Source organism: Triturus cristatus, chromosome 6, assembly GCF_964204655.1.
Source record: "Triturus cristatus chromosome 6, aTriCri1.1, whole genome shotgun sequence".
Taxonomy (NCBI): Eukaryota; Metazoa; Chordata; class Amphibia; order Caudata; family Salamandridae; genus Triturus; species Triturus cristatus.
Window position 1 is genome coordinate 1,074,093,492 of NC_140589.1, and position 16,702 is coordinate 1,074,110,193.

General features: G+C 47.9%; 1 protein-coding gene across 1 annotated transcript in view; it reads left to right on the forward strand.

Moving 5' to 3' along the window:
- Positions 1 to 16,702, forward strand: part of VIT (vitrin) — a 1,751,009-nt gene that overhangs the window by 601,356 nt on the left and 1,132,951 nt on the right. The window contains exon 5 of the mRNA XM_085611942.1: positions 3,222 to 3,378. Coding sequence (XP_085468068.1) covers positions 3,222 to 3,378 — 157 coding nt within the window. The remainder of the gene's footprint in view (positions 1 to 3,221; positions 3,379 to 16,702) is intronic.

Genomic DNA, 16,702 nt, shown 5'->3' on the forward strand with positions numbered 1-16,702 from the left:
AGCCAATGAATTACCTTGTTCTTCAAGGCCCCCGGTGATTCTCTGGTGGAAGGATTTAGTTCTGGAATGCCAGCTAAGATTACAGTGTATGGTATTGCTTCTGGCGGCAAATCAATGGTTCTGTAGTTTGGATCTTTACCATTGATGCCCATGGGGGGTACTGCTTTCTTCACATGGTGGCTTAAGCCGTTGGCCTTCTTTGTAAGGTTAATGTTTAAAAGCTCTGGGGAGGTAGTGGATGGCTGTTGCGATTGTGTAAGTTGTGAAGTCAAGCAGTCAGCCTCACCTAGGGTCTCGGATGCGTGGATGTTGGGAATACTAGGTGATTTATTACATGGGATCTGCTTAGATGTATTGGGAACCTCAGCTACTTTTGTAATATCCTTCTGGCAATGCACTAGGGCTTTTTCTATCTTTACTAGACAGCTTACTATGGGGTTAAGTAAATCCCTCAGAAGTGCACCGATGTTCAATAATGTAAGGCCCTCCTCTCTTTGTGCGGCATTTAGGCTCGGGTTTACTTGAGGCGAATTGTTAGAGGGTAAAAACCCTTGTTTTTGGGATCTACTCTTGGCTTTTTTAGCCATGCCAGCTGGGTTGGTCACCCGGAAGGGGATACGTTTGGTGGTCTTAGCTTTACACCCTCCTGTAGTTTGTGACCCTCTCTTAGTTTTTGGGATTGCTCCATCCCTGGCATATCCAGATATTGGATTATACTGAACGGCAAGAGTAGAAATTGACTCTCTATTGGATATACTAGGTTCGGCATTAGTGGCTGGTATATATAAGGTAGATGGAGGGAGGGGTAATAGGCTAAGATCAGTGTGAGCAGAGAAATCACATTCGGATAATAAAATACTAGAATTACCATAAACCAAATGCTCAGGGGTTTTACGCAATGTTGCGTTTACCCCCCCCCCTTCAATCAATGTACCACTAGATGGAGGGTCAGGGGATATACCATGTTGAAGGGGGCCCAAAGAAGTTCTTCTAGCCCATTCCAGCTCTTGGGAGATGTGCCTATCTAGTATAGTGATTTCATCTATGAGAAGGGACCCCGCTTTGACAAAATATGTGTCCAATGTACCTTTGGGGGCCCCCAGGGCCGACGATGTTTTACTCCTGGTTGTCCTTGCAGACATCCTCACCAAGTCAGTGACACGTTTAGTCCTGAATGTCCTAAGTGCAGGGTATAATCCTCCTCCTTCCTCGTCCGCCCTCAAACGACCCGCTCTTTGCCCGGTCTTCGCCCCGGGCTACGACCCGCGCGCTCCCGCTGGCGCGTGTAGACAGACCCTTGTTAATGAAGAGGGGAGGGGCAAGATTAGGGGTGGAGTCGGGAAGAGGACCAGGTGCAGCTGGTAGGTGATGCGCACAGCACCCTGGTCCTCGCAGTCCAGAGAGCGGAGTAATCCGGCTTCCTAAAGCAGCCTTTCCCTAAGCAGAGCGTAGCGTCCTTCACAGCATGGTGGCAAGTCTCAGAGGGAACCCCAACCGGTAACAGCACAGTCTGAGCCTACGAGCGGCTCCCGCGAAGCGGGGGCCACGAGGCGTAAAGAAGCTGGTGGAGGAGGAGTCGGGAAGAGGACCAGGTGCAGCTGGTAGGTGATGCGCACAGCACCCTGGTCCTCGCAGTCCCGAGAGCGGAGTAATCCGGCTTCCTAAAGCAGCCTTTCCCCAAGCAGAGCGTAGCGTCCTTCACAGCGTGGTGGCAAGTCTCAGAGGGAACCCCAACCAGTAACAGCACAGTCTGAGACTACGAGCGGCACCCCTTGCCTTGCCTTTGTTTGACTTTATTTGCAGCTCCCCACACTGTCACGAGAGGCCCCTCTAATGCCTAGTTACCCCTTAGATCCTCCGCTTTGTCGGATGTATCCTTCGCAGAAGCTCCAAAAGTGTTATTTTTGTTCTATTTGTTTCCCCTGTAGTGCTCAAGAGGCTTTCCCTACAAATGCCTCTATTTAATTAAAGTGTTTTTAACAAGCAGAGCTTACAGGCGGGAGGGGACCGGCAGCTGCTCCCAGCCTCAGTATTTCAACAGTTTTGTACTTCATTCACACACTGTCCCACAATTGTAACTGGCACATATTTTGTCATCATTCTGTGTGCTGTGTAGAGAAGATGAGCATTGAATCTGCATATAGTCTGACTACCTTTATGACCCCCTCACATGCACTGTGAGAAAATAACTACCTTCAGACTCAGCTCCAGAGCTCTCAGTCATGCACTTTTGTAAACATGCACCCACAATCAGATTTTATGCAGACACCTAAGATGACTTAGTTCACAGTATGCCCCACAAAAGTGTCATTAGTTGTTTGAAAAAATTACAGAAGCAGAACATCAGGAAAAAGCAAATAGTTTTGGGGACTGCAAGATAAAATAAAACATGCGAAATGTTAACAGGGACTGTATTGCGGACAGTGATTAACCTAAGGGTGTTTATTGGCATTGTTAAGAAACTGATTAGTGGTTTTGCCTGTTACGGTAAGGACATTAATATAGGGCCGTAAGGTTTCGATGTCACTTTTAAGTTACTGCCAGGTCTGAGAACTGGCAGGACTAGGCCTACTTAAAGCACTGGGAAGCATGTTGCAGCACATGTGAGTGGTACTTGACTTAGTCCAAGACTGGGCTTAAGTACACTTATACGTATCTAACACTTTTAGGGTTGTAGCAACTTTAGATGTGTAACTGTGAATTGTAAATGTCCCTCCCTAAACCCCTCCTTACATGCCCCTAAACTCCCAGTTAGTAGTAAGTTTTCCACATTTTCCAGGCACTCCTCCTTGTTACTTCCTCATTTACTAACAAAACACACACCTATATGTGTAGAGATCTCCTCCACCATAGAGGAGATCTCAGCACAGAAGAGATACAGGAAATTAAGGTGGAATTCTCAACCTGTAGTTTTGTGAATAGCATTTTGTAGTACGCATGTAGTACTACAAAACTCCATTTGGGAATAGGCTCGTTAGTGGCAGTCCACTTTATTGTCACCCTGAGAGCAACCTGGCCAGCTGTCATTGCACTTGCTCCTGTTTCGTAAATGTTAACTAAACTGTTGATTGTGTACTTGTTTAAAACTCAGCATGAAGACTATTACAACCAGTATAACAAAATGCAAACAATACAGGATTTTGTACTCGATAATCAATATGCTGAGGCTGTACACTGCTATTTAATGACCAAGCTTTACATGTGTGTCTTTATATTTTTAGATGTACCTCATATCGATTGCGATATTAAAGCTGGAAAGATAATGGATGTAGAATTCATGGCAAAATGTCCAGCTGGTTGCCAAGAAAACAAATACCGTGTATATGGCTCAGATATTTATGCTTCTTTTTCCAGTGTATGCAGTGCAGCAATTCACAGGTTGGTACATTTCAAAGTTAGTTATATCTAATCCTAAAAATAAAGCTTACAGCTTTTATGCTAGAAATGAGTGAATGTTGAATTTTATATATAGTCTGTTGTCATACAAAATGTTTACATTATATTGTGGCCTCTTAATTCTAATGGGGCTGGTCACAGCAGTGGGCGATCCTGTTTGGGGGTCACACAGAAGACAGGCGCTAGTGGGTCCCAATTTTGGTAGCTGAAGCTGTTTCTCACTGGTTTCTTGGGGTCCATCCTACTATGACTCTGCAAACTGGGTAGATAACATCCTTTCTGCGCTTAACTCTCATGGTAATGGGGGGTGACCAGTTAAAGTCTTTTTTTTGTTTCAATGGGTTTTTATTGACTTTTAGGTTACATGTTCATGAAAGGCAACATGCTCTGAGAGCTATCTATACATTGGACCACCTATCAACAGTGGAAGCATACTACTGTTACATGAATTTTGAGCATTTCAAGCATACATATGGTGTCTGTTGCACAAGAGGGGGTTTGACTCCAGTATTCAGCTCATTTCATAAATGATGTAGGTTACAGTTCAGTGATAGCATGGCTCCATTAGTCCAACTCGTAAAGTCTTTCAGATCGATCAGTGTGGACTTCTGAACAGATGTCGTGTAGTTAAACAATTAAAACCAACAACCACAACATAGACCGGTGCTAGCGTAAGTCTCCCCACCCCCCACCACCCCCCGGCTCCCCCAACAACTCATCACTTTTTGTTAGTCTGACAGTTGCCCCCCAACATTGGCGTCGGTTGTGCCCACCCTTGTTGTCACTTAGTATATGTGTATACATGGAACATTGCGGTTGCACACGGACATGGCCCACGGCACCTACTCTGGGCTCACATCCCTCCCCCTCGGGTTGTCCCCCTGAGAATGTTTCCTCAGTTTACTGAAGTGCTTGGAGCAGTCCCTCTCACTGAGCAGCTATGGGCTCCTTCCGCAATCCCAGTGTCTCTTCCCGTCAGATGGCAATTCCCTCTGCTCTGGCCCATGCGGAGATCGAGTGTCTCCATGTTCGTGTATGAAGTGGTTCCTGCACCTTCCACTTCTTGGTAAGAAGTTGTTTGGTGACCACTAGCCCCAGGTCAAGGAACCGGGATGTTACTTTTGTGGCCGGAGTTCTACGGAAGTGGTGCAGCAGGTCAACAGTCCAGTCAAAGGGTATGTCGCGACCTGTGCATGCGCACATTAACTCTCTGATTGTGTGCCAAAATGTATGCAGTCCGTGGCAACTCCACAGCATGTGGACCAGTCCAGCCGCGGGTTCGGCACATCTAGGGCACAATGCGTCCGTGCGGTGGAAATACCTATTGATCATCTCAGATCTAAGGTATGCCCTGTGTACAATGAACAATTGTATTTGTCAGAATCTCATGTTTCTGGGTATACGCACTGGGCTCTTCAATACCCTTTCCCATTTCCTGGCCTCTAGTTGTCTCCCCAGGTCCAGTTCCCATTTGCGGCGAAGGGGATCTAGAGTAATTGCTACATGTGTACGGAGTGATGCCGCTAACCAACGGACCAGGTGCCTGCCTCTCTCCACATGACGTGGAGGTATTGTATGGTAAGGTGTTGGCTTGGTTCTGTGGACATGTCCCCCCATTTAGCGGTCAGGGTCGCAATCAGGGAGCGGTGCATTAGGAATTGCTCTAGTGGTAGTCCCTCATCTTCAACCAGAGATTCATATGGGATAAATGTGCCATCACGATATAGATCTCCCAGGGTCTGTATGTCAGCGTCTCGCAAGCTCTTGAGTGCAAGAGATGTGAGTGCCCCGGGCCCACTAGGGGAGCCTTCCAACGGTATTGCCGGTGCATAGGGGACAAAAGCTCTAGTGAGATAAAGGCTCCTGTGATAGCATTTGTACGCCACAGCCAGAAGAAGCGGTGTCGGTGTCGCAGTTTTGGTGGCCGGGTGGAAGAGTTTAAGTATCTGTTCCAGGGAGCGTGGGGGCAGTGTAGATGCTGTGTCCTCCTGACCCTTATCCGCAAGCCAGTGGGCTATCCACTGCAGTTGTGCAGCTAAATAGTAGTGCTCAAAACAAGGCGCAGCCAGCCCCCCTTGGTCTGTAGGGAGGTAGAGTTTCATTAGTGCCATCCTGTGTCGGCTTCTCCCCCAGAGGAAGTCCCTGAGTAGTTTAGAGAGTGTGACAAAGAAGGCCGCAGGGACATATATAGGTAAGTTAGCAAAGTGATACAGTAGCCTGGGGAGAATCACCATCTTGGATAGTGCTACCCTGCCAGTGACCCTTAGCGGTAGCGTGTTCCAGAAGTGTACTTGTGACTTGATGGCCGTGAAGGCCCTTCCCAAGTTACCGTCAAAGAGGTCTGCCGGCTGGTTGTATATCTGGATTCCCAGGTAACGGAAGGTGTCCCCTCTCCACTGTACCTTCGTACCATTAAGGGTGTATCCCGGATCCTCCCTCCCCTCCCCCGAACGCATAAATACAGGACTTACTGGCATTCACCCGAAGTCCCGAGATGGCGGCAAAGTCTTGTAGAGTGCGAGCCAACTGAGCCGGTATGTCATCTATGTATCTCACGTATACCAGCAGGTCATCCGCATATAACGACACTTGGTGTACTGCACCTCCTAGAGGTATTCCATCTCCTAATGTTGCACGCAATGCCGCCGCTATGGGCTCGATCACCAACGCAAACAGGAGTGGCGTTAGTGGGTACCCCTGTCTGGTACCCCTGCATATTGGTATGACGTCAGATATGTACGAACCCAGCCTTACCCGAACCGTGGGATGCTTGTATAAGAGGACCACCATTTGCAGAAATCCCAGACCCAGATCATATCGCTGCAACAATGACAACAAGTAACTCCACTCCAAGCAATCAAATGCTTTTTCCACGTCCAACATTAGGCATCCCGCCCTGGGCCACTCCTGTACACTGTACGACGACACCCTGAAAAACCACCGCAGGTTCAGTGACGTGCTCCGCTTGGGCACAAATCCATTTTGGTCACTGTGGACCAATTCAGGAACCACTGACGCCAAACGTTTCGCTAGTACTTTGTCAAGTATCTTATAATCCACGTTAAGGAGCGCCAGTGGCCTGTAAGACCCCAAGGCTGTGGGGTCCCGGTCTGGTTTGAGCAAAGACACTAGGTACGCCTTGCGCATCGAGGGAGGCAATGTGTCTTCCTCCAGTGCTGTTGTGTAAAGCGTGTGTAAGTGTGGCACCAAAGACTCCCAGTAAGCCTTGTAGAATTCGGTAGGCAGACCGTCTGGGCCCGGCGTTTTCCCAGATGCCATGGATGAAAGTGCCTCCCCGATCTCCTCCAAGGTGAGGGGGAATTTAAGTGTCTCGTGGTGCATTTCTGAGGCTATGAGGAGCTGGACCTTCTTTAGAAATCTCTCCAGCTCTTGGCCTAAGCAGCGGACTCTTGATTGGTACAATTGTGTATAGTGAACTACCATGACCCTGTGAATCTCACATTGTGTGTACACTAGGTCTCCCTCTGGTGTGCGTATAGCTGCAATCGGGGCGTGGTTACTCTCTTGTTTTAGTAGCCAGGCAAGCAGGCGGCCCGCCCTATCCACTGTGGCATGTGTGCGAGCTGTGTGAGCTGTGTAATTATGGCACCGCAAGCGCTCCAGGATCCCACATGCTGTGTCCGAAGGGTTTCCAGACGCTTCGAGTGTCTGCCTCCTCCCTCCCCCATGATTTTGCTAGCTGCTTCCTTATGTTCCATGTGGCCCCTAAATAGTGACCTCTGAGTGTTGTTTGACGGCGTTCCATTCCACCAGTGCATTACTCGCTGTTCCTTCGTTGAGGTCAAAATATGTAAGGATAGCTGTCCCAAGTGAGGAGCGGAATTCAGAGTCTTCCAGAGCAGATGGTTGGAGATGCCATGTTGGTGTAGGGGGCTGACCAGCTTCCCAACTGAGCTGAAACCACAGGGGGCTATGATCGGAGTCTGTCTGCCCTAGGTATGCCGATTTCTCAACTAATGGTAGCAAAGATTGGGACCCTACCACCCTATCCAGTCGTACATGTAGGTCATGCGTCGCCGAATAATAGGAGTAAATATTTTCAGTGGGGTGGAGGACCCGCCACATGTCTAACAATGCCCAGTGCGAGAGCCAATCTGTGAGTGTCTGCGCATTTGACATGGCTGATGTTTTACGGAGAGGAGGGAAGGATCTGTCGACGTGCGCGTCAAGCACCAAATTGAAATCCCCACCCAACAACCAGGGGAGCCCAGCATAAGGGGTCAGCACCAGAGACAACTACGTTAGGAATGATGCCTGGTCTACATTCCGAGCATATATCAAAGCGAGCAATATGGATTGACCATTAAGTGTCCCGTGTACTAGAGTGTAGCTGCCTTCAGGGTCTGTACAAACAAACGGGACGCCCGCTCTCACCCAGATGAGCGTGCCCCTCGCATGGGCCGAATACACAGTACCATACACTTGCCCTCTCCAGCGACTGCGCAGTCTGTCTAGTTCCGGCTGCGTCATGTGTGTTTCCTGCAATAGGGCAATTCCGACCGAGTGTCTCTGGAGATAAGCGAATATGGAATTGCGTTGTGTGGGAGTGTGCATGCTGCGTATGTTCCATGTGACTATGTTAACTCGTGCTGGTTCTAGAGTGTTTAATCATCTGGGGAGCCAGGTGTGAGGTATGTCTTGGTGAGCGCGAAACATGGTTGGGTGTGAGTGCACCGGTCTGCTGCAACAATAACAATGGGTAAACTGTGAACAACATAACGTCTGGGGCGAACTTTGCGTGATTGTCCGTCCAAACTTCTGTGACCATGCAGAGGTATAAACTAGGTCAGTGTGTTGCCTGGTGGGGTGCGTGTGCAGGTAACATGCTGCTGTGGCCGTCCCCTCATTACCCCTATGTGTGTGGTGTGTCACCGAGAAGTTCCGCCAGTTTAGTCTTCGGGGCCAGTAGGATTCAGGGTTAAGAGTTAAGTATCGACTCGTGTATGCTAACTTCCTGTGAGAAGACTCATGAGGTATCTAGCCTTAAGCCTATTGATTCCTAGGTAACGTCTAACGGGCTCGTAAAGTCGTTAATACTGCTTACCTGCCCTCGCCCCCCACACAGCATTAACATAACTATATTAACAAACAGTATACTACTTGCATGGGTGGTCTGCTACAGAGTTCAGCACAGTAGTGTTCTCATCATAGGATACCATCAGCAGTCTGCGGAGTGACCAGCGGTAGGCAAAGCTCATCAGATATTTTAGTTGATGGTGACGACGAGCCGCTCACCACCCCCGTGGGCTGCACGGAGGATTCTAGGTGGTCTTTAGCGTGTGGGGTTCCAAGTGTTGTGACCGCTTCCAGAACATTCTGATGCTCCATTTGCATTTTCTGCAGGCTTGGGGCTACTGTTCTTGATGCTGCCTCATGTGGTGCCCTCAGTCGTCCGTGCCATCTGTTCCTCTTGCCTGCTGAGGTGTCTTCATCTGAATCTGTCGGCCTTGTTCCCGTCCACAGCCCAACTCTTCTAGCCAGTCCCACGTCTCCGCAGGAGAGTCAAAGAAGCGGGTCTTACCCTTCACAACCCCTCTCAGCCTGGCAGGGAACAACAGTGAGTATGGTAACTCTAGGTCCCGGAGCTGGCGTTTCACCGCCATATAGTTGTTTCTACGGCGTTGCACAAGAGCGGTGTAGTCGGGAAAGAGCATAACGCGGCTGCCGCTTACTGTGTGGTTATCCAGTTTCCGTGTCTCTCGCAGCACCGCATCTCTATCTCTGTAGTTGAGGAGTTTAAAAAGCAATGGCTCCCGGCTGAGGCCTCTGTGCTGGCACCCGATGGGCTCTTTCTACAGCAAACTGCTTCGACAGTGTTCCCTGGGGCATAAGGTCTCGCAGCCAGCTCTCAATGTACTGTTCTGGGTTCCTACCCTCCTCCCCTTCTGGCAGGCCCACCGCCTGAATGTTGTTGCGTCGGGAACGTCCTTCTGCATCCTCTGCTCTATCTTCCAGGGCATTTATACGATCCATCATATCTTGCAGCGCGGTAGCGTGAATGTGAGTGACCGGTTGGAGTTCCTTGAGCGTTTGACCTTGGGTTGTGACTTTTTCGGACAGTTTGCGGTGATCCACATGCAGGAGCGTGAAGTCTGAGGTAACCTTATCAATCCGGGTTTCCAGGGATGCCCTGGTATGATCTAGTGTGGCTCCTATTTTCTCCACTGCTGCGAGGACGGAGTCCATTTTGGCCGCCAGTGCTGTGGACGTCGGCTCCGTCTCTCCCTCGTCTCTCACACGTGAAGTATCCAGGTCACCTGCACGCAGCGGCCCTTGCTGCATCTTGGCGCGCATGTGGCCCATCACAAGTTGTTGCGCCGTGGGCATTCGCAGCCAGCACCTGGTGGGGCTAGTACGTAGGCGGTATGGCTGCATCAGAGGCTCAGGATATAGGTCAACCGTCGTTACTTGAACGATGTATTCAGGTTGAGGCACTAATTATGGACACATCTTGTGTGGCTGTCTGGGTTCAAAGACAGATGCCGTGGTCTTTGGGTTCCACAAGTAGTTTCTAGTCTATCAGTCTCGTGGCAGTTTTGGATATCTGGGCCTCCAACGGGTGACAGCCGGCAGCGACCCTCAGCACCAGGTCCCTGATCGTAATGGCACTCCTGCAAAACATGTCGGCTGTAGAATGTTCCTTTCCCCACTATTGTCTTGTTCCAGTGGAGGTACCTCTAGCGCTTCGCCCGTGCCTGTCTTCTCCCAGCTAACTCGTCGTGTGATGAAATACCGTTGTCTTCCGGTAGTTATGGCGTACGTGTAAGGCTTAGAGGTTCTATGTGTGTGGTAGCATCTTGCCTGGTCACGATTTAGGGGCTCAGAATTTGTGGCGCAAGCTGTGCATCCGAGGCGGTGTGCTTTAATGTATGGCAGCTCAACCTCAAGGATGGGGCCGTGTCTCAATGGCTCTTCGTCTGCTGATGAGCAATGGTAAGGCCTGCTCAAGCACTCTCCAGTCCAGCGGCCTGTGGCACCTCTCAATGGCAAGGGTGTTGTGTGTAGATTTAGATTCCGTATATAGGTTTCCCGATATATGCCCTTATATAGGTACAATTCATATTGCCCTTATTTAAGCATAGAAAATCCAGCCCTTATTTTGGCATTGTGCATGCTAACCAAATACAGGCATGGTCTCCTACATCCATCAATCCATGTCACAGCGAGTTCTTGGAAAACCAGTCTCTTAAGCCTTTAGGAATTTCCCTTGCTTGTATATTGATTTCTCCAAGAACTCATTTAGTATGCATGAACATCTATTCCTTAGGGGTTCATTCATGACTTTCCGATGCCCGACTTTTACGTCAATACAGGCATTCCTAAACACCTTCATGGTAAAAATATACCTGCACTTGCCCTGGCAAACCATGGTTCCGTTACGGTCCAGCTCGACTGCCTACTTGCGGTTCGCCACAGCAAGTTCGGCAGGAGATCGAGTTCCAGCCTGATGCACTGACCAGATGCTGTCATCCTTCGCACAGAGAATCCAGCTCCAGTGTTTCTGACTCCCCTTGCGGGGTGTTAGATATCGAGTCCCAAAAGAGATTCCAACCTCGCACATTCTAAGGTATGGAGCACACTAGGACTTTAAAAAACTACTGGCAACTCTTGGCAAAACTATAGCTAGCTAAACTTTAGACAACAGCACCTACTTCTTACCTCGTACTACACTTAGGTTAGGTACACTGGGGTAGAACAATTTAGAAGCATCAGATGAGTATTCACATTTTAGCCTGTGTTATTTATGTATGTATTTTATGAATATATGTCATAACTATAAACCATGCTATTGCAGTATTATTTTATCTTTCTGCTAACTCTGTACATATTGTACTTCGCAGCCTGTCTTGCGATTGTAGCAGTTCATATCTCTTGCATGAGAAATAAGACTGTTCAATAAACCCTTTTTCTTGAAACGCCAGTCTCTCTATTTCTGTGCAACTCTGTAGAAACGAAGCATGCACGATTGACTAAGTGAAACTGTTATCTATTGTTTCCACGGTTCTGAGATTGTTCCAACTCTAAGGGAAACAAAGTTGTCATGTTTATGCAGTTGTCAGAAACTAATCCCTTCTTGTTTATTTGAGAAGTTTCTAGTGACCTCTGAGTTAGCTGGCACACACAAGTAATTAAGTTTAATGTACTTGAGAGAGACATACTGACCTCAGTCCTATGTCAAATCTATAGTGTATGTTATTCCACTGCGCAGAGCCTATCAGGGATATAGGAACTACACTACAAGGGGTTGCTTCAATGAAGGGTGCCTGCTTTGTTTGGGGTCTGTACAGGCTCCTTTCCTAATGGGTCGCAACGCCCCCACATATGGGACCACCACTCTGCTTCGCAATTGCCACGCAGCTGCCTGTGCGAGGCCGGCGCCACCCAGGCCTCAGTGTCTTCACCGCCCTGATCGCAGATTTCTTTTGTACTCACAGCCACCGTTAGAGCAGTCCCCCTGGCTGAGGTCGTCTACCTTGCCAGCACGATTGAGCCAGGAATCACAGGCTCCATCGCGGAGGCACAAGTTTACCAGCTCATGGTCGCCATGTTATATACCTATCGGGAGGCCTCCGCATCCATAGGCCGCTTCCATGTACAGCGGGCGTCCCAGCTCTGTCCGGGCCTCCCCAGCTTGCGCCGTCACTCTTCACTTTAGGTCCCCACCTGCGCGCAGTCTTCAGCCCCCTCAGCGGGACGCCCTCTCTCTCCCCACTGCAGCCTTTTGCTGCTGTGCCTCACACACTGGGAGCCTCAAGCCTCAAGAGCTGGTGCCGGCCGCACAAACTTCAGGCGCTCCAGGCATCGTGCAACAGCTCCGATTCGCATCACAGGAGCAGCCTTGTGTCTCCCAGCAGCTACCCACCACTCTCACTGGGGAGAGAGCTACGGGACACAGCCAGACAGGTTTCTAGCGATGCATAGGGCTGTCTCCTCCGAGGTCTCCGCCCAATAGGTAGCCCCGCCGACCGTCGTCACATTAATGGGGCTCCGCCAGCAGCGGCTTCTACATTCACTTCTTCAGGGTTTTGGGCTATTTCCCCACTGTAGTGGCTCTCCATTTTAGCCGCAGCCACCTTCTCAGCACAGGCAGCCGCCTTCTGTCCGCGAACTTCTCCACGTGACCTCACAGCACGCAGGCCCTGCTTCTTCCCATGGCGACCCTCACTGCCGTGGAGGTCGAAACAGCTCGTGGAAGGTCTCCCTGGCTGCCGCAGCTCACAGGCTATCTGGTACCATCTATCTCTGGCGTGGATGGCACACTGCAAGGATGATTTTGCCAGATTAGAGGGGAGATTGGTCGGAGCGCTAGGAGGTCGCGTCTGCCATGTTAGCCGGCTAGCCACACCCCTTCGGGTGACCAGTTAAAGTCTTCACAAGTAACTACTATACTGGTCAAGAGAGGTTTCAGGTAGAGAATTGTAAACTCGTCTACGATGCTCAGTGAGGTACTATGCACTAGAAAAATTTTTTGGTAGGGTCTAAGGGAAATTTTAACGACCAGCCACAGTTCCAATCCCCTAAATCTATAGTGTAAACAACAAACAATGAACTGGGGGTCTAGTCAAATCCTGCTTGCTGAGCGGAAAAGTTGAGAAAGACGGGCTAAAAAAGTCCCAAAGAACAAAAAGAAGTGAAAAGAGTAAAAGAGCAGAAACAAAAGAGACAACCAGATGCAATCGAGAGTGAACCTTGGAGCGGGATTATTGGATACCCATCAAATATCCGTGTGATCAATCTTATCATCAGGTTGTCCAATCCAAAAAGAGATGCTTCTCTTGATCATAGAGAGCATCTGAATGAAAGTAATTTCACTCGTGGGTTGTCCGGGGTTGTCAAAGGTTTGAAATGGAAAAACAAACCATAGTTGGATGATAGGACAGTTGACAGGAGTGCAGTGCTAACAAGGAACAGTGAGGTGGTGTGTTAAAATAGAATTGCGGGAAAACACTAACAGTTTAATACGTGTCTCGCATCCTAATTAAAACAACAGTGCAGAAAAGCAGTATTAAACAAATGACTGCCGTATAAAGGTCGACATGTTTCAGCCAAATGAGATACAATCACCTCTGAGGCTTTCTTCAGGACCTATGTTGTTATATATCTAGCTACTGCAATAAAGTGAAAAACATGTATAGTGATGAACATATAGATAAAGACAGACAAGTACATTTATCTCACTATCATGTGAAAATGGCACCTTGTACCACTTTGAGTGTATCCTCCGTCTCAAAAGGATGCTGCGTGCATCTGCCAAGAAAACAAATGGAAGTTGTCTCAAACAGGAGAAAAAAAGATAGAAGCACTCTTAATGTTCTAACCAGAAAGCTAACATTATATTGGATGTTAGAGGGCTTACCCGTAATGATCGGGGAACGGACCTCACCTCGCCCGGATCCTGATTCCAGACTAAGAGGCCCCGCTCTGTATAAAGAGAAAATGAACTACCAATATCTGGAAGGCAATCAATGCATAATCCAAAGGAAGGGTATGTACTAGTGTGATGTACTACTAGCCACAAAAACTGGTAGCCTGAATCTTGGAATAAAAACCACATAATGTGTCATGTCAAACTAAAGAATACTCCCCAACAAAAGGTAAAAGGCTTAAAAAATGGGAAATTGAATGCCAAATCCGCACCAAACATGACTTTTCATGCATACTGAGCCACCCGCAACTCTTTAACAGGGGCATTAGTGCAGGGGTTCACATAATGATGTTAGAGGCTGGTATGAAGTCTACATGTCGAAAACTTTATCAAGGAAAAAACTTTATCTAGGCAAAGACATGTAAAAGGGTCTCATATCTTCGTTATTCGAAGATATTTAAGTAAAAATGCCCAATATTATCTTAGAGAGAAAAAACCTAGGCAGTGACACCAGTGCTCACCTCTCCGTCGTTGCCTCGTTGCGGCCTCAGAATCAGGAGGGAGGTAACCGTGACTGCAAAAACGGCGTTCTAATAAAGCCGCCAAAGCTCATCAGAGCAAAGCGCGAGTGAATATTGATTGGTCCGTCATCCCTGTAGCCGGAAGTACAAGCCGGACTACAGGGTGACGTCATAATGGCCGTTTATGTAGTTACTGAAGGCTGCTAGGGTATTGATGCGTGCGTACTCAGTGCAATCCATGGCAATTATTATAAAACGAAGTATTATTAAAGCGAAATATTATTAAAGCCGCCTAAGCCCGTCAAATACAGAGCGCGTAATAATGCTGGCTGTTACGACAACTCTGTTTACGGAACTGAAAAACGGACTACAAAGTGATGTCATAATGGCCGCTTGTGTAGTCTGTTTCATTTTGTTGACGGGACTGCTAAGCTGGTAGTGCGTGCGTGCTTAATGTAAATAATAAAAAGTAGAGTGCCCATGCATGTTATTGAGGTACAAAACGTGTGTATCTGCAAATGACAGGTGGACACCTTTATGCGACCACAAGACCTCTCATCTATACGTAAAAAACGTAATGTCGAATATTAGGACATGCCGGTGGTGGAGGTATAAAGGACTACAAGATGACATCACGGAGTGGGCATGAGTAGTCCATTAGCCACGCTAGAAAAAAGACTCACACTATAAATTGTGAATATATCAGAAGAGGGGGAGTCGTCATGTCAAATGTTAAAAGCGTGCTAGTAATGAAAAAAGTGTATCAATAATGCTAAGAGACAGGTGCTGTGTAGTAGCATGTGGGGACAAAAGCAGGTACCCAGATATTAAAGCATGCTAAAAGAGGACACAAAAATATTTCATAGGGTGGTCCAAGGAATTTCATCATTTAACCCCCTCACATCGCTCTGTAATTTGAACACCCATTTCTGTTCTTTCATAAAGAGGTATTTGGTGGTGTCAACAATGTGTGATGGTATCAGTGGTTTCTCAAGCACTGTCCAGAGAAAATCGTCTGCTTTGTGATTTTGATCAGCGAAATGTCTGGTGAGTTTAGTCGTTGATCTCTTACACCTGAAGGAACTCTTATGTTCTACCATGCGAGTCCTTACTTTCCGGGTTGTCATACCCACATACTTGCATTGGCACGGACAAGTAATTAGGTAAATTAGATTGTCACTGTTGCAGTTGGTAAACCTCTTCAGCAACCAGGGTCTGTTCGTACCTATGTCGATAGAGGTAGTGTGTTTCGTTTGTGGACAAACGGAGCAGTTGCCACAAGGGAAGTGGCCAGCCACTGCCGGGAGCTCCCAAAGTGTGCCTACTGATCTCTGGGGCAAGGTTTTAGGGCGGGTGTGTACCAACCGGTCTCGTATGTTACTAGACCTCTTGAAAGAAAACAGAGGGGGTGCCAAAGATCCATCACACGAGGACAGAATCCGCCAATGTTTCCTGACGCTTTTTTGTATCTTATTCGCCATTGTGCTGAATGTGGTAACAAAAGTCATGCGTTCAAGGGTGGGTTTCTCAAATGCAGGTTCCAAAAGTGCTTCGCGATGATTGTTAGTGGCCCGCTTGAATGAGCGTTTCACTAGCCTAGGAGGATAGTGTCTCGAGATCAATTGTTCAGTAAGGACCTCAGCATGTTTTTTGAAAGTGTTCACAGTCGAACAGTTCCTACGAACCCGCAGGAACTGTCCAAATGGTAAATTATCCCTCAAAGATTTTGGGTGTTGACTGTCATACCGTAATAAGGAATTACGAGACATTGGTTTCCGATAGAGCTCACTTTCTAGACCTGTGGGTGTAACAAAAATGGACAGGTCTAAAAAGGCTAGCCTTTTGTCATTGATCTCAACTGTGAACTTTAAGAACTGGTTTCTCGTGTTAAGCCATTGATGAAAGAGAAGAATAGACGCGCGATCCCCTCTCCAGACCACCAGCACATCATCAATGTAGCGTTTCCACAGTCGGATGGAATCAAGAAACGGATTGGTGGAATTAAAGATGTGTTGCTGTTCATAGGAATGGACATAAAGATTGGCCAGACTCGGCGCAAAAATACTGCCCATACTGGTCCCGGAAACTTGGAGGTAGATCTGGTCTTCAAATTTAAAGAAGTTGTCTTTCATGGCAAGTTTGGCTAGTGCCATAATGAAGTGTACAGGGGTAATAGAATCCAATTCGGTCTCATGTAGAATAGTAGATACTGTGTCCAAAGTCTCATCCTGGGGGATGGAGGTGTAAAGCGCCTCAACATCAAAAGAGACTAAGAGATCCGTATTGGTATCAAAATCGATGGTGGGTAACAGACGTAATACATCTTTCGTGTCCTTGAGATACGTAGGCATCTTGCTGACAGTAGGTCTCAAAAAATGATCCACAAAGGTGGAAAGAG